This window comes from Megascapheus bottae, chromosome 5 (assembly GCF_031878675.1).
Source record: "Megascapheus bottae isolate mThoBot1 chromosome 5, mThoBot2.hap1, whole genome shotgun sequence".
Classification (NCBI taxonomy): Eukaryota; Metazoa; Chordata; class Mammalia; order Rodentia; family Geomyidae; genus Megascapheus; species Megascapheus bottae.
The window spans coordinates 36,114,634-36,140,964 of record NC_143513.1 but is presented as its reverse complement, the minus strand read 5'-3'; the positions used below and the strand labels follow the sequence as shown (position 1 = coordinate 36,140,964).

Sequence of the window (26,331 nt, the reverse complement as noted above, 5' to 3'; positions counted from 1 at the left end):
AAGAGTTTAGTTTTTCTTTTCTGCAATTGTACAAGAGCCATTTCAGAAAAGATTAAGTTGATTGATAGCAACCATCAGGCAAAAAGAATTCTTTTATAAAATCATATTACTACCAAATATTTTACATCAATATACTGTTGTTCGAATTTCAGATAGTCATTCTTTAAAAATGGCAACTCAATCTGATATGACAATGTGGATAAAGATCATTGGTAAAGTGGGTATAATAATCTCTCCAGAAAGATGCTATTGGCAGAAACACTGGCCTATTCTGTCCTATTGGGACAGAATTCTGAAAACAGCCATGAAGTTTTAAGCAATTATTAGTGAAGTGTTTCACTATAATACAGATGGCTAAGCATTGTTTTGAAAAAAAAATGCACAAGTGTTTAAATACCAACATGAATAACTTTGTAAAGATGCCAGCAAGTTATGCAGCAAGAAAAGTCAAAGGATTAGAGCAAAAGCATACTTCTTGTATCTTGTAGCTGCATAAAAATTGTGGAACAATCTTCAGAGACTTGAAAACTTGATCCATAAAAATTTCCATGAAGGCCGGGAGTTTGGCCTAGTGGTAGAGTGCTTGCCTAGCATGCACGAAGACCTGGGTTCGATTCCTCGGTACCATATATATAGCAAAAAGCCGGAAGTGGTGCTGAGGCTCAAGTGGTGGAGCTCTAGCCTTGAGAAAGTCCAAGGACAGTGCTCAGGCCCTGTGCCCAAGCCTAGGATTGGCAAAAAAAAAAAAAAAAAATCCATGAAGTAGAAAATGAAACAACAATTTGACTATGCCATCAAAGTGTGACTTTAAATCAGGCTACAAAAAGTAAAGAAAACAATGATCTCTTCTGTATAATATCAAGATATTAGGCTGAGCTAAGGCTCTATTTTGATTCAAGAAAAAATAGGGTTTTTTTTCAAAAGAAAACTATATTGGCTGATCTGATCTGAGTCTAAAAGCACTTGTTTTGCTCATTTGTATGGAGCCTATTTGTTAGAAGAACACATCTTGTAGGCAAATGAAGATAAATGTTTTCACAGAGATTTATGAATTCAGTCTACCACAAGAGTTAACAATGGACATTATTATATTTTTAGTTTACCTTGACAAATATGCATTGAATGAATTCACTACTATGCTATGCCTACAGAGAAATTACTTATCAAAGGCAGATAGAACCTTGAGAGTGAAGTACAGCAATGAATACAGATATGCAATATTGAATTCAGTTCTGGCTTGAGTCTTAGAAAAGGATAAGTTGAGCTTGAAGCATGTTGTTTGAAATGTTAATGGGTTACATAATACATGTTATGTACTAGTAAATTGTAAATCGAATACTGAGTTTGCAAGGATTAATGACACACATTTTGAATTGTTTGTGAAAAATAGGTAATTAAAGCCTATTGAATAAATGAGATGATCAAAGAAGGTATCAAAAGAGGGGCCATGGATAGAAACACTGAACTGAGGTTCCCACACAGCAACTAAAAAAGAATGACCAGGAGAAGGCAAGAATTACATGATAAATGGGTGAAAGAAGCAGAGACACCACAATGCTCAATGTTGCAATGAAAAACAGTGAAGTATTTCAGTGGCTTAAAGAATGGCATTTCTTATCAGAAAAATATTATCAAATCATTGCCAAAATCAGCAATAATATAGAAGTAGTAGCATGTGAATACGTGTGGTTTTAATATATATATATATATTTTTTTTTTTATCAAATCAAGACTTGTGGAACAAAATTTGGAAGACCCAGGCCCAGTGGCTCACATCTGTAATCCTAGTTGCCTGAGAGACAGAGACAGGAGAATTGTGGTTTCAAGCTATTCTAATGAGAGCAACATCTAATGAGATTCTTTCAAAGAACAAAGTAGGTATGGCTGTCCATGTTACAATCCCAGCTATGTGGGAAGCAGAGGTAGAAAGGATGTGGTCTGAGGCTAACTCTGGCAAAAGCTAGATCATATCAGGAAAATAAACTGAAGTATGGATAAATGGGGATATAATTGCAGTTGTAGAGTGCTCGAGTTCAAATTCCAGTGACAATGAAAAGGGAAAATATAAGGTGATTAAGAACAGAATTATAATAACAATAGCAATAATAATACTAGAAATCTTGGAGATAGAAAAAAAGCCTAGAGTCATTAGGCATGGTTAGCCTGGAGGGAAGGACTTGGTTGGCACTTGGATTGTGGGGAATTGATGAGGAACTAACGAAAACTCATTTATGAAGAATCAGGGTGAGTTTGCCACATGCTCTAACAGTCTCTATCTCTGAAATTTCCAGCTGACATTATGTGAGAATTAAAAATTCTAAGGGTTGAAGTCAAATAAATATGAAGAAAAGAAATTTTATAAGAAAAGCAGATTTTTCCAAGAAAAAGTAAAACCACATTATTAAACTGACTGAAATCTGAGTTCAATTCACCATTTAATGCAAAATATGTATTCCATTGCTGCCATGTTGTATAATGACTTCTACAGACATGTTTTAAGCCTGTTTCCTAAATTAGAAGAGAGAGTAGCAGATTTCATGCAGTAGCTTTGATATGGCAATAGGAAAGCTAAGAGGGAACTTTATCATTGTAGTAAGAGCTGTGTGAAAACTCTGTTATTCACATCAGTGAAGCTAAAAGAACTGATATCCAAGGAAACAAATTAAACAAAGAAATCTAGCATTAGTTACTTGCTTAGCCAGCTAGCTAAAGTTTTAGTATACATTTTTTTTTTTACTGATTCTCAGATTATAGGATGAATTACAATTACCACCTGGTCTTGTTAATGAATAGCTGTGTTTCACCTTTAGCATTCCTACCTCAGCTTAATTATGTTCTAAAATCTATGTGTCAGTGATTGTATATAGTGAATCCCTTCTTGAATACTTGACTTTTGAAATATGATATAAAAATCAGTATTAGTAATATCTTTCAAAAAATAAAAAGTAGTATTTCTTATAAATCTCAGTGATATTGATTGTGCTTGTCAAAGGACCTCACTTTGAGAAGCACTGTCATTAAAAAAAATTCAAATCTTTTTACATTTTTAAAATCTCTGACCAAGAGTATTTTCACTTCTGTCAAAGGAAACTGACAATTACAATTTACCATTGTGGATGTATTACACCACCAAATTAATATTGTTCAACAATCTGCCTATATTTCAGTTCAATTCATTTGCAAATGTGGTACAGAATCTGCTATTTATAATTATCTTCAACATAATCCTTAGAAAATGGATCCCAAGTGTTACATTTCACTTTGCTAGGTGAACTCTTCTATATATTTTACATTGAGAAGCTCATTTCTTACAACAAATATATAATTTTATTTTATTTTTAAGGAGAAATTTTATTTTTATTCATTTATAAAAATTAAATGACAATGATCACTTTTTTCTTGAAAAAATTTAATGTAAAACCCATTCAACACAAACATTTTTATTATGGTTTAAAAAATATTTGTGATTCCAAGTAAAGTTGACTCTATTCATATACATGCTTTATGATATTTAAAATATTTTTTGGTGCTGAGGATTGTATTTAGAGCCTTGCGAATGTTAAACACGTTTTACCACTTAGTCCTTCTCCCAAAGACTTATTGCATATCATAATATAGCAAGCTTTGCACTAATAGAATAAAAAAGGACACAGTGAAATTTCTGCCTCTAGATAATAAAAGCAGAGAACAGGTTACAATGTTGAATTACAAGAACAAAGGTAGAGTATACAAGAGGTATTTTACCCGCATCACCACCCCCAAGACCGTATAGAATATTTAATGATCACTAGGCTGTGTTTCCTGTTTGTGGAATACAAATGACTTTTTATATTGAAGCAATATTGTTATAACATTTCAGAATCAACTAATCAGTCACTAATGATATCTTAATAACTAATCGTATTTTGATAAGGTGTTTTCCTTCTTCATTTTCTGCCCTTGTATTTATCCTTTCGTAAGTAATAATATAGAAAACAAAAGGACTTGGGCTATTACCACAGAAATTATAAATCCCTCTGCTGAGAATCAAACTGTACCTTAACAGCTATGAATAAATATTTGTGCCCTACTTACTCCAAAATTTTATCAGGAAATCTTAAACCGCTGAAAAATGATATTGCAAGACAGGATTTTTTTTCTTTGTCTTTTATTGGGGGGGGCACTGAGGATCAACTCCAGGACATTGAACTTGCTAGGACAGCACTTTGCCACGGAGCTACATCCCAGCCCTTTTGGTATCCTCCGCACTGTTTAATTCCTCAGTCAGGACTTAGTGTAACAGCATAAAGTAATTTAGCAGATTTAAAATGTGTAGCTATTTTATCATAATTAGTACTAGTAAAATTCACAATTTGAGGATGAAGAATTAAGACAGAGCTGAGTAGAGAAGGTTTGTCTGATGATAAAATGGCCACTTTTACATGGAGAACCAAGATCTCCCAGATTCTCACTGAATCCTAATATCTAAAATCTATGATTTAAAATAATTTGTGTTTTTTTAGATGCAATATAGTCCATGATCTGTTCCACAGTAAGTGCTCCTTTGAAATCAAAGGATTATAAGCAATGACCAAACTCTGGTCTTCAGAAAATACTCATCAAATTAATTAAATTAAATGATAAGTTAAATAAAATATTAATTAAAAATGAATTATGTGAATTATGGACATTTCCAGTAAAATAATAAGAGCTATGAGCATTGCCTAATCTATGGTAAGGACAATGTGCTGAAATACCTTTCCGGTGGCTTATGACAATTTATTAAAACATTTTGCATATTCTGTGAACAAATTAAACACACTATGGGAGATTGAAATCAACTATGATTGAAATATTCATATCAAATAAATCAATAAACGTTCCAAATTGAGCCCCCACCATCCATCTCTATCCTTACAGAGCCAATTGGGGAATGTCTCAACATACTTCTGTTAATACAAATATATAATTTTTAGCTCCATTTAAAGATGTGAAAACTGAGTCATCAAAAGATTTAAAGAGCTCTCCAAAGTCCAGACTAAAGGAAACATTGGAGCATTTCACTGTCCATCCAAAGGCCCGCACCTACCACCTGTATGGAACACAATCTTTGAAATATGGCTTGACTCACCTGTTCCAAGAAACAGGACATGATATCTCCCATCGGCTGCGTTGACTCTGTCCACAGCTATTTTTGTGTACTTGTAGTCAGTGCCTATACGAACTATCAAAGGCCTTCTGTGGATGGGGTAGATGGAGTTGTACATGAGAGGGTGGTTTCGGATGAAAGTCACTACATCATCTGGAAATTCCTTAGTGGTTCTCATATTGGGTGTAAATGCTCCTCCTGGACACTGAAAAAATATTTTGAGAAAATAAGTTAATAAAATAGTTTAGTAATTATCAAAAGCCTTCTTCTCAAAACAAGAAGCGTCAACTGCTTTAGGAATATTTATTATCCATTGAAAAGAAAATAAACAGCTTGACCATCTCTGCATGCCATCTGTAGAAAATATGAAATGCTACTCCTTCCATGAGTTAGATAATTGAAGGAAGGAAAGTGTACTTATCCTATCCTATCTGTTTCCAGAGGAGCTGAAGCTTTTGCATGTGGTATACATTTCCCTTTTTCCTCATCTATCACCTTTTGTTGTTGTTGCTTTTAGAAAACAAAAAACTTGTAGGAACAATCTAATGTTGCCATTGGTTAAAATTTATTAGATGGTGACTTATGGAATTAAATCAAAAGTTCATTTTACAAGAGTTTTGAAAACTCTTTTTATTCCATCTGTTCTCCCTTCCTAAGAGTAAACTATTAATTTGCTAAAGGAAATTTGAAAGCCTCCACTAGAAAAGATTCCATTCATGTCTATTAACTTTAGAATAAAATCTCAACAACCTACACTAGCCTGCACGCCTTTGTGTGATCTGGCCTGAGGCTCTCATCCATGATAGTTCTTGCTGCTAATGAATTTCAAGTTTTCTTCCCTCCCGCTTTTTGGCATCTGTTGCTGCCCTGGCTTCATTCTTCAGTCCACCTCCAGCACTTACATTGCTTTATTCAGCCCTTAGTTTAAAAGATAGGCAAAGGAAAGGCTTAGAGCCTTTAGTCAAAGTCAGTAAGAAATAATAAAACCTTAAAAACAAATGGCCTTCTTGCTGGGCATGGTGGCTCATTACCTGTAATCCCAGCTATGTAGGAGACTGAAATCTGAGGATCAAGGTTCAAAGCCAACCCCGGGCACAAAAAGACCTGAGACCCTTATCTCCAATTAACCTCTAGAAAACAGGAAGTACAGCTTGGCTCATGGGTAGGGCAGTAGCTTTGAGCTGTAGAGCTTAGGGACACCATCCAGGCCCAGGGGAAGGGCGGTATCCTTGAGCTGAAGAGCTCAGGGACAGCACCCAGGCTGAGTTCAAGCCCCATGACACACCAAAAAAAAAAAAAAAAAGACTGCTTGGTACTCAATGGATATTATGTTGAAAATGAACTATACAACTTGTAGGCAGGGATGGGAGGGAAAACAAGGAGTGAGGGAGGGAAGCAATGACATTGTACAAAAAAAGAAATACACTCTTTACCTGACATATCATTACAACAACTCCTCTTAACATCACCTTTATAATAACAATATGGTATGTGTGTGTTGTGTGTGTGTGTGTGTGTGTGTGTGTGTGTGTGTGTGTGAGAGAGAGAGAGAGAGAGAGAGAGAGAGAGAGACAGAGAGAGAGAGAGAGAGACAGAGAGAGAGAGAGAGAGACAGAGAGAGGGAGGGAGGGAGAGAGAGAGAGGGGGGAGGGAGGGAGAGAGGGGGAGGGAGGGAGGAAGGGAGGGAGGGAGGGAAGGAGGAAGAAATTTCTTAAGAGAAGGAAGGAAGGAAAGAAAAAAGAGTGAGCCATGTAAAAGTAAATGATCTGGATGCTTCACTCTTCTGAAAAGAAAGCTGAGAAGGCCACTGAAGCAATGTTTCTATCCATGGGACATCTGATCCAAACTTCAGATTAGACTGGGAAAATTGCTGAAGCTTGAAGTTCACAGCTCAAACTCACTCAACAGGAGCAAAATATTAAATCATATAAGTAATATTGTTAAGTGTAATATTTTAACATGTACAAATATAAAAATAAGCCCGGAGTTTGGCCTAGTGGTTGAGTGCTTGCCTAGCATGTATGAACACCCAGGTTCAATTTCTAGGTACCACATACATAGAAAAAAGCTGGAAGTAGTGCTGAGGCTCAAGTGGTAGAGCTCTAGCCCTAAGAAAGCCCAAGGACAGTGCTCAGGCTCTGAGCTCAATCCCAGGACTGGCAAAAATTATATATATATTTATATATAAATAATAATGTTGACCTACTCTATTAAATGCATGAGAATATACCCACTGCCTACAACACAACTTATTATTTAAACCTATTTCTTGGTTTTACTTATTCTAAATAAAAGGTTCAAGGTCAAAGGAACATAACAGCATCAATATGAACAGAAGAATGTAATGGGATTGAGAGTTGGAAAGTTGTGCCATATCCACAAATGCCAATGGACACATGTTAGTTGCTGATTGTTTCTGTATAGGAGGGTAAACTTGTGCTTCCAGATTTAACCAAAAGATTGAAATGGGGCATTTTGAATGGAATCAGCCAAAACTTCACTGCTGATTCAGTTTTAGAAGACAAACAGCCATATAAAGCAACCTCTAATTTGAAGCCATGTGACTGTTACCCGCAGTTGTTTGTGCCTTTAGGTCATTGTTGCCAGATAGATTCACAATCGCATGCACATCTCCACAGCTTATTAATGCAGTCCAACTCATTTAGTTTGCAAAGTCATGTATTCAGTTTTCAGAACAACCTGGTCAGTGTAGTATTACAGAAAAGTTTTACCAGAGATTATATGAAAAATTTAAAGTTATACCAATTTTGTTTTACTAACAACAACTTGTTTCTTAATTTAGGGAACTAATGTGATTATAACCATGTTCCTAAGTTTTGGGACAAATTGCAAGACAGTGACATAGTTTAAAATTGACTTTCATGATTGAAAAGCCTAAAATTAAGAATCCAGTGATATTTAAAATTTACAGTACATGGGCTGGGAGATTGGCCTAGTGGTAGAGTGCTTGCCTAGCATGCACGAAAACCAGGGTTCGATTCCTCAGTACCATATACATAGCAAAAGGCCAGAAGTGGTGCTGTGGCTCAAGTGGTAGAGCCCTAGCCTTGAGAAAATCCAGGGACAGTGCTCAGGCCCTGAGCCCAAGCCCAAGACTAGCAAAAAAAAAAAAAATTACAGTACATAAAGATCTCTTTTAAAAAAGTTTTATTTTTTGAGAAATTTCATAAGAAGCAATGACATAAACTCCCAAAGGAGCAATAATGAGACCAGCAATAAAACTAAGTCTTCCACTTGTTACTCCTTTATTTGGAACTCATATGCTTTGATTTGGAAGAAAAAGCATTGCACACAACGGACCCCAAAATGAGGACAAGAATTTAATTTGAGGTTGTTCTAAACTGGAGGATATGTTCCATATTTGGGAGAAACATGAAATCATTATGGATGTTTTCTTTACTCATTCTTCATGCAGATGGAAAAAGGGAGATGCACTGCTCACTGGATGAAGACATGGAAAGAACAAAGCATGGGCAATGTAACAAGTTGCAGACAGTCATAAACCACCACTAATTATGGCTTACTAAGTTAAGACAGATCCTTAAGTATTTGCAAGCTCTTGAATTTGTCAGTTCTTGGAAGGTCAAAAGTTAGTCTACATGGTGAGGTGATTTTTATAATTTGCACTTGGTATACTTAGGTGTGTTATGAGCTCATTATTAGTGCCTAGTTCCTGTCTTTTTGTTAAAGGAACTGAAATCCAGAAGAAAATACTAGTAAGGTTACTTACCCCCCATAACTGGTAAATTAAATAGTAATCCACATACATTGAATCACACTTATTCAATTTCCCTCCATCGTTTTTGAGACTTTATACTAACAAACTGAACTCTCATGGAAACAAATGTCTCCAACAATAAGCTGATTCCAAATTAATGAAACAATTATCTTTTCTCTTGGTGGATTGTGGGGCTTGAACTCAGTGTCTGAATGCTGTCTCTGAGCCTCTTTGTTTTTAGGGCTAGGGCTCTACCACTTGAGCCACAGCACCACTTCCAGTTTCTGAGTTGTTAAGTGGAAATAAGACCTTGGCTAACAACTGTCTGTCAATAAATTAATATTACTAGGTAAATTAGCTATTAAATTATTAGTGCATAGTTTCTGTCTTTTGTTAAAGGAACTGAAATCCAGAAAAAAAATAATAGTAAGGTTACTTACCTCCATAATTCCTAAATTAAATAAGTAAATAAGTAACCCAGCTACTTCTACTGATGCATACTTTCAGCTTTACAGATAAAATATATGATGAATAATAAAATGTCAGGTAGAACAAAAAAGACTTTTATCTTCACTAGTGAGATCACTCAGGATTATATGCCTAAATACAAATATAATGAGCTCATTTTCCTTTATCTTGTGATGTAGTAAAGCACATGTATGGAAACCTCAAGATCAAATAACATTCCTGTATTGTTATACATAAATGCAATTTCCACTGTGGTATCATTTTTCAGGTTAATTTCACTCTACAAATTCTCATAAAACTAATTTTGGTTAGATATTTTCAAGTGTTCCTCTTAGAGATCCTTTTCACATCCATTTCACAAACTTTCAAAGCTAATATAGTAATGTACAAAAACACATGTCCCTTCTTTTAAGACTTTTTATCCACAAAGCACTTTGATATAGGTGACAGAAAAATGAGTGATTATTCTTTTCTAGACAAAAATACATCAATAAGTAGGCTTTTGTCAAAGCAAAATATTTAAGAAACAGGAATAATTTGGGACTAATCTAAAATAATAGGACTTGATTTGGTAATAGTTGTCATAGGGACTTAATCAAAATATATCTAGTAATAAACCTAGGAAAGTGTAGAACTTAAGTCTGCCTGGGCCAGTGTAGATGTTTTGATAGGAAACTCTATGTAATTCCTGATGTACTATAGCAGATTTCTCTGCTACAGTTATAGTTATTAAAATGGTGTGCTTTAAAAATGGTGCTGTTTTACCAGGATATGCAATTTATACAAAAGAAATCTCTGCAGAAGCTTTATACATGTTGGGATAGAATAATGTACTATGTTAGCCTGGCCACAGAGAGAGTCGGCAGTCTTTGGCTGCCCTTTGCAACATACCAGAGGTGTCTTGTTTCTTCCACAAACTTGAGTTACTTATGGAAAAACATTATGACACAATTGGCAGGCTTCCTCCTATGGACTCAGCCTTGCTGGTTGAGATGTTTGTTAAGACAGCTATCAAGCTTGCTTTATAAGGAGCACCTTCAGGGAACATCAGAATGAGTGTATAGGATTTCTGCCACTGCCATTTCTTTAAGAACGTGGTTATATTTATGAGGTTGACCCAGCAACAGGCTACTGCGAGGGGAAATACAGACTGACAATCACAGTTGATCCTTTATTGGGAGGACTTCAGAGGCAGCATTCTTGACCCCAAAGAGAGGAATGCTTTGGGTCACTTGGCTTAAAATCCTCTGGCTACATAATCAGGAAGCCCCAGGGAAGAGACAGTCACCAGCCACTGTGAGTCACAGAGCTGACTTCATGGTGTTTTGCTGAGCGAAGGGTGGAGGGACTTGATCTTCAAGGAAATATGCTTCTCCAGGAGAACTTCCAGAGGTCATTCCTCCACCCTGACACTTTAATTCCCTAAGGATCATTCATCAGACAATTTTTGGATTTAAAGGAGCTGTTCTGGTCTCAACACCAGATGTAAAACAACCACATAATAGAAATATGTCTTAAGTACTGACTACTCCCTTTTTTCACAGTCTTTTCCAGATGTGTATCACTAATCCTTGAATTATTCCACACTGTTTTAGAACAGAGAGGGAAAAGAAAAAAATGCTTATTCTTAGCAGCTAAAAAATTATGAACAGTGAATAGTTAGCAGAATTTTATAATTTGCATGAATTTATTTTTATACAAAATGGTTGCTGTGTTCCCACACTGTTCAGAGTAATTGCTTCTTGCACTAGTGGGTCTTTTTTCCTGTTAATCTCAGAGCTCCCTGCACATATATTAAGGTGGTGCTAAAGTAGTCATGAGGTTGAAGAGCATGATAAGAAGTAAGGCTTTTCTTAGGGAAACAATCCCTGATTTACAGCAACTGCCAAGTTTTATAGTATAAATTGTTTCCACCATGGCTAATTTCTAGTTACCACTATGGTGTCCTTACTTTAGAAGAGGTAATTGTTTGAACACAATTTACTATTGGGAGCTGGGTATGAGTTGGGTCCAGAGCAAAGTCAGGATGAGATGTCAGAACCTGAGGTCTCAGATTCTGATATAGCCTTAGTTCTCTTTCATTTCTTTTGGTAGCCTATTTAAAAAGTTTCTTCTCTTGAGATCTCAGGAATGGACACACAACTTTATTGACTTTACAAGTCAGTTGCTTCTATACTAATCTATATATACCTTATTCAAGAAAATATCGATAAATTTAGGCAAGGTATTTATGTCTATGATCTGAGCTACTGGGTAGGCTGAGATTAGGAGGTTCATGAATCAAAGCCAGCCTGAGAGAGCACTCACTAAACCCTCATTTAAGCCAGAACAATGCCAATTGTTTTAGTTAATTGCTACACACCAATAGGTGGAACCCAATCCAACTAGCACAGACAAAACAAAAAGTAACAAAAAACCTTGAGGGTATGGTTTCAGTGGTCTGGGCACTTGCTTTGCAAGTGCAAGGCTCTAGGCTCAGATCCTGGTACCATCAAAAAGAGTGAGAGTAGTGGAAATCATGGATGAAGGTATACACTATTCCAGTTACGTATAAAATTTCATGCTCAAGAGGAAGAGATGGTTGGAGAAAGGGCTCAAGTGGTAGAATGCTTCAGTTGCATACACAGGTCCTAGTTTTAATCTCCAGTATGGCAATCGATCCATTAACCAACCAATCCATCAGTAAAATAAAACCTTGAAACAGCGTGTTGGTGCCCACTTGTTAACAGCATTTCTGAGCTTAGAGGCTAGCATGGGCTGCATACTACGTTCAAGATGATCCTTAATTGCATCACAAGGTCCTATGTAACGTGCTTTTTATATATATGAAAGAAAAGATGAAGCTATGGCTCTAATGGTCAATGAGAATTCATTGCTAATATGTTTGGCCTACTGATAGACTGCTTGCCTAGCATGTACGAAGATTGGGGTTCGATTCCTCGGTACCACATACATTAAAAAGAAAAGCTAGAAGTGGTACTGTGGCTCAAGTGGTAGTGCTCTTGCCTTGAGAAAAGTCCAAGGACAATGCTCAGGCCCTGAGTTCAAGCCCCATGACTGGCAAGAAAAAAAATTTAAAAGGTAATACATATAGGGATAAGTATCAGTCCTCATAAATTACCAAAAATTAATTTTTATAAACTATATCTTACTATTCTATTTTTGAGCATCTTATCCAGGAAGTAAAACTCAGTGCTTTTAAATTCTGAATAGGTCCAATAGTTTCTTTGAAAGCCTTAATATCTTTTCATATGAAACTTTTGACATCAACATAGTTTAATACATGAGAGAAAACAAGGTCCTGATACACTCTACATACATTCTAATGACACAAAAGTAAAGGAATCAACAATTAGTAAAATATATGGGTGAGAAATATTGTAAGTTTACAAGACAAGGTGAAGAAAGTATTTTAATTACTTAAGAATTTTGTCAATTATATTTTGCTGTTTTGATAGAATATTTTTTCTTATTCACATATATCCAATATTATGACTTATCACTCGTTTCTAAAAAAATGACAGAAATAGAAAAGGACTGTATTCTTTTAGTAGGAAATTGAGTAAAATCGTCTTTTAGTCTGACAGTTTTCAAAAGGAAAATCTAATCAATATTCTAGAAAGCAACATAATTAAGGACAGATGAAAAACAAATTGCAAGTTTTTTTTCTTTTCTGTTATGGGATTCCTAAAAAAAGGTAGAATTCCAATTTGCCAGTACACAATCTGTGTCTTTGTTAGGAAAGTTAGCTTTCCATGCTTTCCTTAAATCATGAATCGAAATGCTTTCAAAATAGTACTTCTAGTTGAAGTGATTTACAGAGCAACAAATAGTTGAGTAGTTCTAATGTTTAGAGTCTTATATTTTATAAATTATTCACTTGCATTAGAATATCACTTTTGTTGTAGTTACTTGCACATATGCGAAACATTTTTTGTTGAGCAATATATAAGTTATAACTAAATATAGTCTAAAATTTGAAATAGATCTGCCATGCTGTCTCTAAGTTAATTCACGAATGATAATTCCTTTACTAAAACAATTGAGATTCCTTAAACTAGAGAAGGTTGAGAAACAACTACCAATAAAATTTTTGAACTTTTGAATTCTTGAACTTTAACAGGGCATGGTAGAATAGTTCTATTATCCCAGCATAGGCTGCATAATGAGATATTGTCAAAAGAAAGAGAGAGAAAAATAGAAAATAAAAAGGATGAGAGAAAGGAGAATTGGAATAGGGAGGTAGGCAGGTAACCTTTCAAAGTTAAAAGTCCTATGTTAATTGGAAAATAGTATAGTCTCTTTAATTTACATAAATTTATAATCTAAATCATGATTCTACTAGCATTTAACCCTTAGAGAAGAGTCTTTCTTTCTTATCAGTTTTATACTTTAAAATCAAATCTTGTATTTACAACACAACTCTATAAACTGAATCACTTGTTCAGGTCTTTCTTCAGGTTATTATTATTTTTTGGATAGCTTTGTTTGTTTTTAATGTTTTTGCCTCCTACTTAGTTGGAATTGCAGATATCTATATGCTCAGCTTATGGCTGAGATGGGGGTTCTTGATAACTTTTTACTATAATCCTTCTCATCTCTGCCTCCTGAGTAGCTAGAATTATGGATATGAGACAACATAACTAGCAAGTATTTTCTAATATAATGATATCTTAGCATAGTTCCAAACCTGTGAAGCCTCCACAAGGCTAGAATTTATGGGCTGAAAATTTGTGTACATAATAAATCTGCCATTGCAAAATAAATGTCAATATGATATCATCTCTTGTCAAATCATATTGCAAACATAATTACACTGAAAATTTGTAGTATACTTACAGTTCCCGGGCGAGGATAAGGAATTCTACCCTGATAGGAAATCAGCTGGTGATTTGGCCCTTCTTTGTGGGCAAAAGGCCCATTAAACACAGTCTGTATATCAGATAAATGGTACACACACACTGCTGAGCCTTTAAAAACTGAGCTGAAAAGTAAAAACAGAAAGTGTATATTTTCTTCTTTTAAAACATGCACTACAATTTTTAAAAAGTAGCAAAACTTCCAATAAAAAGCTGATAAAAATAATAAATCTCCTGCTTTGTGGTACCTACAGGCATACATTTACATTTACTGCCACAGTTTAAGTCACTCAGCAGTACAAATTTCCAGAGTTTTCATGAAAATTGCCTCTATTCAGATTTTCTTTCATTCTTTTTTTTTTTTTTTGCCAGTCCTGGGGCTTGAACTCAGGGCCTGAGCACTGTCCTTGGGCTTTTTCCTCAAGGCTAGCTCTTGCCACTTGAACCACAGCACCACTTCCCACTTTTCTATAGATGTGGTACAGAGGAATCGAACCTGGGTCTTTGTACATGTTGGGCAAGCATTCTACCACTAGGCGAAACTCCTGGCCCCTCAGATTTTATTTCTTACTATATCTTCTTCCCTTTATTTCTACATTATAATACATGTTTCCATTTTTTGGAGAAAAATAACATAAAACATAATATAAGAATAATAATTGCAATTAGAACATTCATTATATGAATAATTCTGAAAACTGTTTTTTCAGTTTAAGCATAATTTGGCAATCTGGAAATCTAAGCAAAATGGTAGCACTATTGCATGTATATAAAAATATAAAGAATATTTTAGAACTACTATTGCTCCATATTTTATTGACTCGTGAAACATACTCATGTGACAATTACCTTGACGTTGTAAAAATGCCATACACCAGTGTTGTCCTTGGATTATCAGTTTCCAGAAGAAACACATCCTCTACAAAAAAGAAAATTAAGTTCACAAATTTTAATGGTATTGTAAGAAATTAATTTCAGCAATTTAGAAAGCTATCCTTGGAATATGACTATAATTTGGAAACAACTGAATGATGGATACAGACAGAAATAAGATTTATGAACACCATTTCTGTATGTCAACTAAGCTAATAATACATTAAGTGAAATGACCACAATGGAATATAATACATACTCGAACCTTGTAAAAAATAATACATTAAGATAAAAGGGGAGCTTATTTTTGTAAGAGTCCTTGGCTAGCAAGTTATAAGAACATTGTTATTGCTTGTTTGTGACTGTTTTAAATAGCCTTCAATGATATATAATTTTCTTATTTAAAAATATTACAACTCTCAATTTCTCCTTAAGCAAGAGTTTAAAGTTCTATCATGATAATGTATTCACATTGACATTTCTATATAAATAGGGAAATACGGCTTATGTTCGACATTACTAGTGACATATTTATCTTAACAAGTAGTTCCTCTGACAAGATTTTTTCCAAATATTAACACAAAGACAAAAGTACATAAAGTATCTCTAAATTACAAAACCTTAAATAGATTTCTGAAAGAAAATCCTAACTTATAATCAACTTCCATGATAATCATAAAAACTTGATTGAGCCAGGTATGATAGTTTATGCCTGCAATCCAAGCTACTCAGAAGGCTGAGATCTGAGGATCTTAGTTCAAATCAGCCCAGGCACTAAAGAAAATGAGACTCTTATCTCCAATTAATCACTAGAAAAGGGGAAGTGGGGCTGTGGCTCAGGGGGTAGGTAGGTAGCCTTGAGCTTAAGAGCTCAGGGACATCGCCTAGGCCCAGAGGTCAAGCCCCATGACAACACACACACAAAAAAAATCAATAAAACAAAAAACAACCTGATTGAAATATTTTAAGAATACAGTCTTTAGAGACAAATACCAGAGTAGTTAAGGATCTCATGTAAAAATTAAGAAACATTTAGCTTCTCTGCATATGAAAAAGGCTGTTAGTTCTCTCTCAAAGTAAATAGACAGAACCAAAGAATTGGCAGATGTGTGTGTGTGTGTGTGTGTGTGTGTGTGTGTGTGTGTGTGTGTGTGTGTGTGTGTGTGTTTGGGGGGAAGATAGTGAGTTACTAGCCTACCTTATAAAATGTTCGCTTGCATTATCAACATAATGGTTGATTAGAACATCTATTTCACGTTATCATGGTTAGAACCATCAATGTTTTTGCATATTACAATCCAATGCCATGCTTCAGTGTCCACCTCCCAGTTTGATAACAGACATAATTTCACTTTTTTTCCCCTCTTGGTCATGGGGTTTGAACTCTGGGCTGAAGTCTACCACCCCACCCCTTGAGCTACAGCTCCACTTTGGCTTTTCTAGTGGTTAACTGGAGATAAGAGTCTCACGTTCTTTAGTGCCCGGGCTGGCTTTGAACCATTATCCTCAGATCTCAGCCTCCTGAGTACGTTGGATTACAAGTGTGAGCCACTGAGTCTGGCACAATTTCATATTTTAAGAAATTAAAGTGAAAGACAAGAGATTCTTTTTTTTTTTAAGACAAGAGATTCTTAAAAGCATTAGTGCATTTCAAATTGTGATACACACCCAGGTAATCTGAGTGACGAGAACATTTTCCAAAACAGAAAAAAACTATTTAGTCTTAATTCAACCTGGAAAATTTACCTTTCTCATACCACAGAGGGAATATTTAATTTCAGGTCCAAGAAGCAGGAACACAATTCTAATTTCTACTTCAATATTTTTCTATCTGCATTCAAGTCTATGAATTCATTTTACAAACTGTATTCTTATGGAAGCTGATTTTAAACCTGTAAGTTAGATGTTCTGATATAGGCTATATATATATACATATACAGATATATGTATAAAAACAGAAACATGTTAGTACTTACATATATATTTATATTATAGAAATATGCCATTTACATTCACATGTAGTATGATAAAAGAGATTCAAAATAGTATGATAAAAGAGATTCAAAAATATTCAAGGAAAATGATGAGCAATATCCTAATCATTAATTCAAATTGGCACATGGCTTTTGTTGCAAATACTCATGGAAGATAAGTCTTCTGAGATTGCACTGAAATATATGAATATTACAAACTCCCTTTCAGAAATGTTGTTCAGTCTCTCATGCACTTACCTAACTCATCAAAGTGTGTTTCTGGGCCATCTTCATCCGTGACAGAGCACACAAGCCTTGCCTTTAGGAAAGTGGTCCATTTGTTTACGAGGCTTCGCAGCCCACCAGTGTCATTCTGAAACCATTTTGCAAAAGGATTGAGGTCACTTAAGGAAAGATGGAGAGGCATTGAAAGCTCTACTTGGTCTCTGGTTCTGTACGTTTTATTATAATCTGAAGAATAGATAAACTACATTTATACATCAAAAATATTTAAAATATTTTATAAAATGTCCAGAATTTTATGGGTATTATTTTCCTACATTATTAAGAGTTAATAAATATGTCCTAATTAACAACCTTTGATAGAAACATCTACATTATGAAGAATGGGTGACTTTTTGCCTTTTCTTAATAATTGTTCTTGGAAACGAACAAAAATTGCGGTACATTGTATTCTGTTCTACTCAGGAGAATGTGCATATCTTTATACAAAATGATCCATACAGTTTCATTTTTCCCTCCTTCATTGTATTATTCTTATTCTTAATATTCCCCCCCGCCTTGTCAGTCTTCTATACTTCTAATCAGAATTGCCATTTTGATCATTCACAAATGTTTATTTGTGAGCTTTTCCCCCTTTCTGTCCAGAGGCCTTTAGTCCCTCTAGTTGCTTTTTTATCTTCTCCTAAGTGACTAAGAAATAGGTGTTCATTGACCACCTATTTGCAATATGTTGAGATAAATTAATATGAATAACATAAGAATATTTATTGAAAAAGGATGCTAATCATATATAATTAAACAGAACAATGAAATTACTGTATGAGAGAATGTTTTGAGTTTTTGAGTAGTATATAGGTTTATTGTTGATACAGAATATTTTGGTTACTGTTTAAATTTAGAATTATAGTTGCTGCAATATTTCTTAATTTTTCATGACTATAGGCTGTTTCATAATATCTATCTTTTATGGAGATTTAGCTGTATTTTAATTGTAAGAGCTGCCCAGTTTCTATGGTAATAGACAAGTTAGCTATTTAAATACCAATGCATTCTAGGAATGTAAAAAAAATAGTCAAAGTAAAGCTACAACCAAATTATTTCCTTGAAGACTGTCAATAAAAAAGTACAAAATAATCTCATATGACTCATGCAAACACATATATTATACAAAGTTCCTTCAGTGCATGAGAAGTAATGTACCTACTATCTAGTGAAAGTAACTGTAACCCCTCTATACATTACCCTGACAATAAAAAATAAAATTAAAAATTAAAAATAGTACAAAATGATCTCACATGACTCATGCAAACACATTAGACAAAGTTACTTCTGTCAGTGTCTTATTTATTTTTAACTATAGATAATAAAAGCATAAGATCAACTATTGGAATGACATATATATATATAATATATAACATTTCTTCAAATTAGCATGCAGATACTTACAGGACATATTCGAGCAATCATGGAATGAATCTGTTTTGTACTCCTGTTATTGTCAGTTAACTTTTCTTTGAAGAAGAAGTATATCTTAGCATCATTTGGGTCAGTGCCATCTGGGATGACATGCGCATCCACAAACATTGGTTCTGGAAAAAAATCATAAAGATTATATCTAGTCATGACGAAAATCCAAGTACTTTTCTTCTAAATAGATCAGATTCGTACCTACCCGTGTTTAGTATAGAAGAGGAATTCTATGTCCATAGGCAAAATTTCAAAAGAACAGTAACAGTATTCAATTCAACACTTCAAATTTAGAGTGTCAAAGACCACAAAATATAGGGCAAATGTGACTGTTTGTAATGTCTGTACAGTGTTTTGGGAATGCTGTAAATGCAAAAGTTCTCTGTGAATTTGGTAAGGTTTAAAAAGTTGAAAAGTTTCTCCCAGCTATTTCCCATGGAGTTTGATGGTCGTTTTATTGAAAGAATGTTTGCTTTTCAAAGTGTGGTTTACAATCTAGTGCACATAAACACAAATTCACTGAAGTAGAATCAGAAGTTGGAAGTCCAAAGTCTGAAACACACACAACACACATTTTTTTTTCTTAAAAAACAGAAAAATGAAATGAAGGGGAAACTTCTCAAGGAAAATAAATGCTGTCATTTGAAATACAGGGTTTTTTGTTTCAAGAATAAAACAACATTTTAGAACAGCTTATTTCTAGATGTACAGAAAGAATAATTTGAAGCAAATGGACAATCAGTGCTTTTCTTGTGTGGTGCCTTATCAGTGAAGTAGAACACTTTACTCTTGTGATTCATGATTAGCTGTGCTATGTTAAGTGAATAGTCAAATGTAGAGTCAGCTTGAAATTTTTCTCAGGATGAAGTGAAAGCCCTTGGTGGTTTCTTCTACCATCAAGAAGAACAAGTGATTGTAGTACTGGATTAAAATCAAATAAGGACCTTTTTGTTTTTAAAAAATAGCTATTTCATGTAATATCTACGAATCCATGATAACTGAAAAACAGTGATCATAAAGTTATCTTCTATATGACTTCTGTTAAATATCAATCAAATTTTGGAAAAGTTCTTATATCAGTTTTGCAAGTTTGGAATCTAAATATAAAACAAATAAAACTTTAAATACAATGCAGTTAGTATACTGAATCATTACAAAAATATACTCATACTACATAACAAATTTAGGATAGCTTTTAAGTTTAGCATTATTAAACATTCAAACAGTAAACAGAGTAAGAAGCATATTTAATTGCAAGATATTCCCATTAAATGCCTGGAAAAGATGTTTGGAATATTGCTGTTATTTTCAAGTATATCTATGACAATTGCATGATGGTTAATAAAATAAGGACTTAGACTATGACTCAGACATTTCATTCTTTTGTCCTCATTGTTTTAATCAGACAGTACAGAATTATTATTATTACTCATATATTGGATTGAATTTTTACTTATAAGCTATTTTTTCTAGATTTTGTTATGAAATTATAAAATGTTATTACACCATACTTCAGAAAAATGCAAGTAGTAGTTTCTTACCACTTAGCCATTTAGAATTGTGCTGATCAGTTCTGACTGCATTCCTCTTGGTTAAACTTCGAAAAATAGCAGCATCTGTGCCCATGAAATCTATGTACATCCCCGAGAAAAGCTCTTCATCTATGAAAAAGTGAGAAAATGCTAGTAGAGAGTTCAATTTTAAATGCTATTTTGCTCTTCAGAAAGTTTCATAAATCAGTAAGTCTGATCATCTCAAATGGATTGGATGCTTTCATTGTCTACCAAACTGACACAAAGGACATATGTTAATTTAGTCCTATCATTGCCTATATGATTACTTGTTTCAACATAGTATGTCAGTAATGATAGATCTTTAACAGAAAAATAACATAATTGCTTTTTTAAATGAATTTAAACAACACACCAAGAATCAGAAAACTTGCTTTCTAATCTTGGCTATACATACAACTTAGAGTTGGGGCTAAGTGCTTTAAGCACCATGATATATAATATTCTCATCTTTACATGTGGGACATGAAATATAACCTCAAAAGCTTTCATAGCATGTTATATTCCTAAGGTTTTTGTGAAATACAATTAATATAATAGTTTTATCATTATTATTTTTTGGTGACATGGACGGTATAATCTAATCATTAAAATGTTACTAGTGATAAGAATTTTAAACATTGTAAATAACTTTTAAACTTTAAAGAGTGGCTAGGATTAATAGAAAAATAGTTTACTTTATCAGTTATGATTAAGTTAAAAAATAGGAATACGGGGCCAGGAGTTTGGCCTAGTGGTAGAGGGCTTGTCTAGCATGCACGAAGACTCGGGTTCAATTCCTCCATACCACATACATTAAAAAAAAAAAAGAAAGAAAAAAAGAAAAGGAAGAGGTGGTAGAGTTCTAGCCTTGAGAAAGTCCAAGGACAGTGCTCAGGCCCTGAGCTCAAGCCCAGAACTTGCAAAAAAAAAAAAAAATAGGCATACAAGGACAAGAAAGAAAACATGAGGGGAAAACCAACAGATGTTTGCTCAGAGCTTTTTGGTTCTGTTAGTGGTCAGTCTTTGTCTGGAAGTGAAACTCTCCATCACAGCAGTCATCTGCAAAGCTTAGATTCTGGCCATCGATAGTGGCTCAGCTCAGCCATGTTTAATGATGTGAAAAATAACCTCTTCTAATCCCTTATTTTCCTTTTTCTAAGTTCTCAAATCCCCCAATGATGATGAAGTTAAAAATCTGTTTCTTTTTGATTGGGAGGGGGTGGGGGAAGAAATTGGGGACAAAAGCATGAGAAGAGGTATCAATGTATGAGAAGTAATGCACCTACTACCTGGCAAAAGTAACTGTAACCCCTCTATACATTACTCAGACTCTCTCTCTCTCTCTCTCTCTCTCTCTCTCTCTCTCTCTATATATATATATATATATATATATATAACAGATTAAAAAGAAAATACGTTTAAAAATTTAAAAAATTCATCCCCAAGGCAGATTAAATTATTGAAGCCATATATAAATAATCTTAAAAACTTTATCTGTCTTAAAAATACATATGTGTAATCACAGTAAGAAGTTGTAATCATGGAATTAGTAAGAAGTCATGTGACCCTTGAGAAGCTGAATACTATTTTAACAAGATCCAGTTTTCTCAAGTCTGGTAAACTGAGCTGCCTGGAACTGCGCTCTCTGATATTCTACAATGATGACTCTGGTTCCCTCCAGACTGTGGTCAGTACTGTAACATTTAAACAAATGGACTTATCTCACAATTTAGAAATAAGCCATACAAGTTGTACAAGAACAGACTGAAGAATGGAATGCATCGGGAATGTGCTCACCAGGTTTATGTATTGGTCCACCAAGGGGCAAGTCTAAGTGTGAGGCATTTCATTACCCTTGTCTCCTAATCAGAATTGGCCCCAAAACCATCAAAATAGATTGTGGGGAGATAAAAATGTACATGAAAGCATTTTGTTTTTAACAATTCCATGTAAACGTCTATGGATATTTGTCTATCTATCTATCTATCTATCCAGAGATTTGATTAATAAATTCATACAAGTATTATTAGTAGGCACTATTTTCTTTTGTAATAACTACCTAATCAGAACTATATCAAGAAGAAACTATTCTCAAGAAGAAAAAAAGAAAGAAAAGGATATGAAGAAGTACATACCGGGATTATATACTCCTGCTGTATTTTTTTTTTTTGCCAGTCCTGGGGCCTAGGCACTGTCCTTGGATACATTTTGCTCACGGCTAGTGCTCTAACACTTGATCCACAGCTCTACTTCTGGCTTTTTCTGAGTATGCGTTAACTAGGAATCAAACCCAGGGCTCTTCGTGCATGCTAGGTGAGCACTCTACCACTAGACTAGGCTCCTGGAACCCATCATATACACTCTTATATCTTAAAAATTACATAAGCTGGTATGATTAATTGGCTTCAGTGTCTGTCTTGAATTCTCAATGTTTCTAGTATTAGATTGGTAATTTTCTGCTTTCTGGGTTTTTGTTTTTTTTGCCAGTCCTGGGCTTGAGCTCAGGGCCTGAGCACTGTTCTTGGGCTTTTCTCAAGGTTAGCACTCTGCCACTTGAGCCACAGCACCACTTCCAGCCTTTTTCTTTGTATGTGGTATCAAGGAATGGAACCTGGGTCTTCATGCATGCTAGGCAGGCACTCTACCACTAGGCCAAACTCCTGGCCCCTCTGCTTTCTGTTTTATGAATAAGAATATTTAATGAAATGTTACTTTGGAAAACATTTTTAGAAGTTTTTGAGAATTTCTTTGTAGGATTTAAGCAAAGCTAAATGTGTTATATTTCTAAATGTATTGTAATGCTAACGTCAAATATACTTTCACTGAGTAGAAAGGCTAGTTTTTAAAAAAGATAACATTTGATTTCTTTGTTGCTCCCCAAGTAACACTCGACTTGATTAATGGATTAGATGTTGAAACAATATTGTGATGTTGTGAATTGTTCTGATTCTGAATGATTATTGACATTAATTAGATGCCAGCATGCTAAGCCGACTGATTTATGTCACTCATAGCCTTGGAGTGGATATGACAAATCCAATAATACAGTTAAGTGAGATAATCACAACAACTATGGACATAATTTCAGAAGAATAATCAAGTACACCAATGAAATAATTTCAAAATGCTTATATAAAAGCCCTGTTGTATTGATTTATTTTCATCCTACTTACTGATCATCACAGACACAGTGTTCACATTGGGATTGAAAGAGCATCGTCCTTTTCCAGATTCACACTTGGAGTCAATCATGAAAACTTGGTCCTTTATTATAGATAAAATATCATGTGACAACAATTTAGTATATGAGTAATAAAGTGCACAATTGCTATTTGGTTAAAAACAAAGCATGATCAAAAACAATTCACTTTCTATGTGGTTGCATATGTCTTCCCAATTTGTGATGTTAAGAATGACTTGTTTTGTAAGAAGAATCCATTTGTTAATAACTAGGAACCTCAGCAGAGCTAGTTATCATCCTATTATACTCCCTACAGAGCAGATCCAAGCAAGAGCTCTCCTGAAATCAACATCACCACAATCACAGCTCACTCTAAATACAATCTAAATATGTTAAAGAAAGAAAAAAATTCCACTGAGAAATAATTTATAAGTAATAAAATATTTAGAAAATAATGTATTTATAAACATTTGCCATATAATTTTGCTATGTATAATATTGAGAAATAATTTAGAGTAAAACATGTCACTACCTTGTTAGTATAGTTATTCAACAAAAGATAATAGACCATGTACCAGATGTTTGACTAGTCACTGGGGTTACAGGAAGGAAAATGCAAACAGCAACAAAAGTCTTTATTCCTGGATGCCAGGGGCTCACACATGTAATCCTAGTTACTCAGGAGGCTGAAATATGTGTTCAAAACCATACAGGGTAGGAAAGTCTGTGAGACTCATATGGCTCTTTAAGTGCTAAAAAGCCAGACATGGAGCTGTGGCTTAAATAATAGAGTACTATACTTGAGCAAAAAAGCTCAGGGACAGCACCTAAGCCCTAGAACTAGCACACATTAAAAAATAACCTAAATCATCACATAATTTACAATCTTACAAGGAAGATGGATAATAAAGAGAGTGAGTGATGCATGGTATCCATTGCTTGGGAGAAAAAGTAAAAGATAAATGAGATAGAGAAGAGCAAAGATTTGTAGACATCGATTTCATGTTCAGCATGTCATCAAAGAAAGAAGTCTTGTCAACATAGCTATACACCTTTCTTATAGTTAGTAACTTTTCTCAAAGTTTTAATAAAAAAATTGAAAGAAAACAATGATCATTTTATAGGTTTATCAGATGATGGAAGATTTTAATTGTTTGGATAAGGCTTTGAAAATTTTCCAGAAGAAATAGACTCATTAATGTTTGCAAATAGAAATTAAAGAATATAAATTATTTCAAAGCCATCAAGCTGGCACACATCTGTGATCCCAACACAAAAGATGCTGAGCCAGGAACATTAATGGTTCTGGTCAGCCCAACTTACTGGCCTTCTCTTCAAACATACAGATGGTTTAAAACACACACGCTATTTTTTTTTTTTGCCAGTCCTGGGCTTAAGCTCAGGGCCTGAGGACTGTCCTTGGATTTTTCTCAAGGCTAGAACTCTACCACTTGAGCCTCAGCACCACTTCTGGCTTTTTCTAAGTATGTGATACCAAGGAATCAAACCCAGGTCTTCGTGCATGCTAGGCAAGCACTCTACCACTAGGCCAAACTCCCGGCCCCATACACGCTATTCTTAAGCTTTATTATATCTTGAGCTTTAGGAAGTTTAGGAACAGTGTATATAGATATGCATATATAGATAAATAGATTAGACAATAATGATATTATCTGCTATAAGTTCAGTAGTTCTGTACAGCAGGAATAACAGAAAATGGAGAAAAAAATGATGATAATCAACAGATATTGACAATCAATTCTAAACTGTAGTGCAAGATTTTATTTCAATGATTATTCTGCTGTTTCAACTTCTTGAAGAAAACAAAATGAGTTCATTTTTGTTACCTGAAGTTTCATGTATGAGAATGAATCTCAGAGGCAATAGAGAATAAAAGTACTTTAAAAATTTTAGTCTTCTAAGATTGAAAATCTCTTATTGTAAGAATTTTTTCAATGAATTCATTGAGACTCATGATTACTTGAAAGCTATGTAGCTAAAAGCCACCAAACTAGAAAGTCGATGATGCTATTCTTATTCCTACATAGATGTACTGTAGCACAAGAGATTTAAAAAAAAACAGTATATTTAATGTATTCTACAAGTTCTGACTTGATTATTTTACCTTGATTCTCAATACATAAATAGTAATTATGGATTGAATTAATGAAAACATAGGACCATAAAGAGAGCAGATGGTAAAAATAATTAGAAACAATTTCAGAACCTAATCTTCCACAATCATAAGTATCAATAATTACTTTGAACATTAGAAGTTATTACCAAAAACATTTCATGTTATAAATTTGCTTGAAAAGGAATACCAACAGAGAGTCAGTGTAGTCTTTGAGGAATCTTAGTTATTCATCAATAGCTATTCTCTGGTAGTGAGAGTTATATTAGAAATGTCTAATAAAAACATGGTGAAGAGGATCATGAAAGCTCGAAACAAATTTCATTAATCTAAGAAATATAATTGGAAAGGCTTATAGAACCAAGACAGTTGTTTTAAGAAAAGGAAACATCTTTTTTTTTCCTTCAGGTAGGGTCTCACTACAGGCTAAATTTGAAGTTGTGATCCTCTTCCTTTTTCATCAAAGGCAGGGATTATAAGGATAAGCCTGCTTGCATAAATCTACTTTCAAGATGAAAAAAAAATAAAGGTAAATGCATTGGAAATAAATAAAGATCCAACACAGTGATGGAGGTTATCAATTAAAAATGTTATTGATAATTAAAATACACAATTATCTCCTTATGAAACAGGAGAAAAGCAACAGAAAGATACTAAAATGAAAAAAACATTAATTTACTTAAACGATTAATTTACTTAACTCAGCAAAGGAA

General features: G+C 34.2%; 1 protein-coding gene across 1 annotated transcript in view; it reads right to left on the bottom strand.

The window, feature by feature from the left end:
• Sema3c (semaphorin 3C) overlaps positions 1-26,331 on the bottom strand; it is a 144,404-nt gene that overhangs the window by 33,414 nt on the left and 84,659 nt on the right. Inside the window, exons 6-12 of the mRNA XM_090332899.1 lie at positions 23,477-23,567; positions 20,292-20,411; positions 18,730-18,872; positions 17,299-17,413; positions 15,044-15,113; positions 14,175-14,319; positions 5,111-5,333 (exon numbers count right to left, since the gene is read on the bottom strand). Coding sequence (XP_090189025.1) covers positions 5,111-5,333; positions 14,175-14,319; positions 15,044-15,113; positions 17,299-17,413; positions 18,730-18,872; positions 20,292-20,411; positions 23,477-23,567 — 907 coding nt within the window. The remainder of the gene's footprint in view (positions 1-5,110; positions 5,334-14,174; positions 14,320-15,043; positions 15,114-17,298; positions 17,414-18,729; positions 18,873-20,291; positions 20,412-23,476; positions 23,568-26,331) is intronic.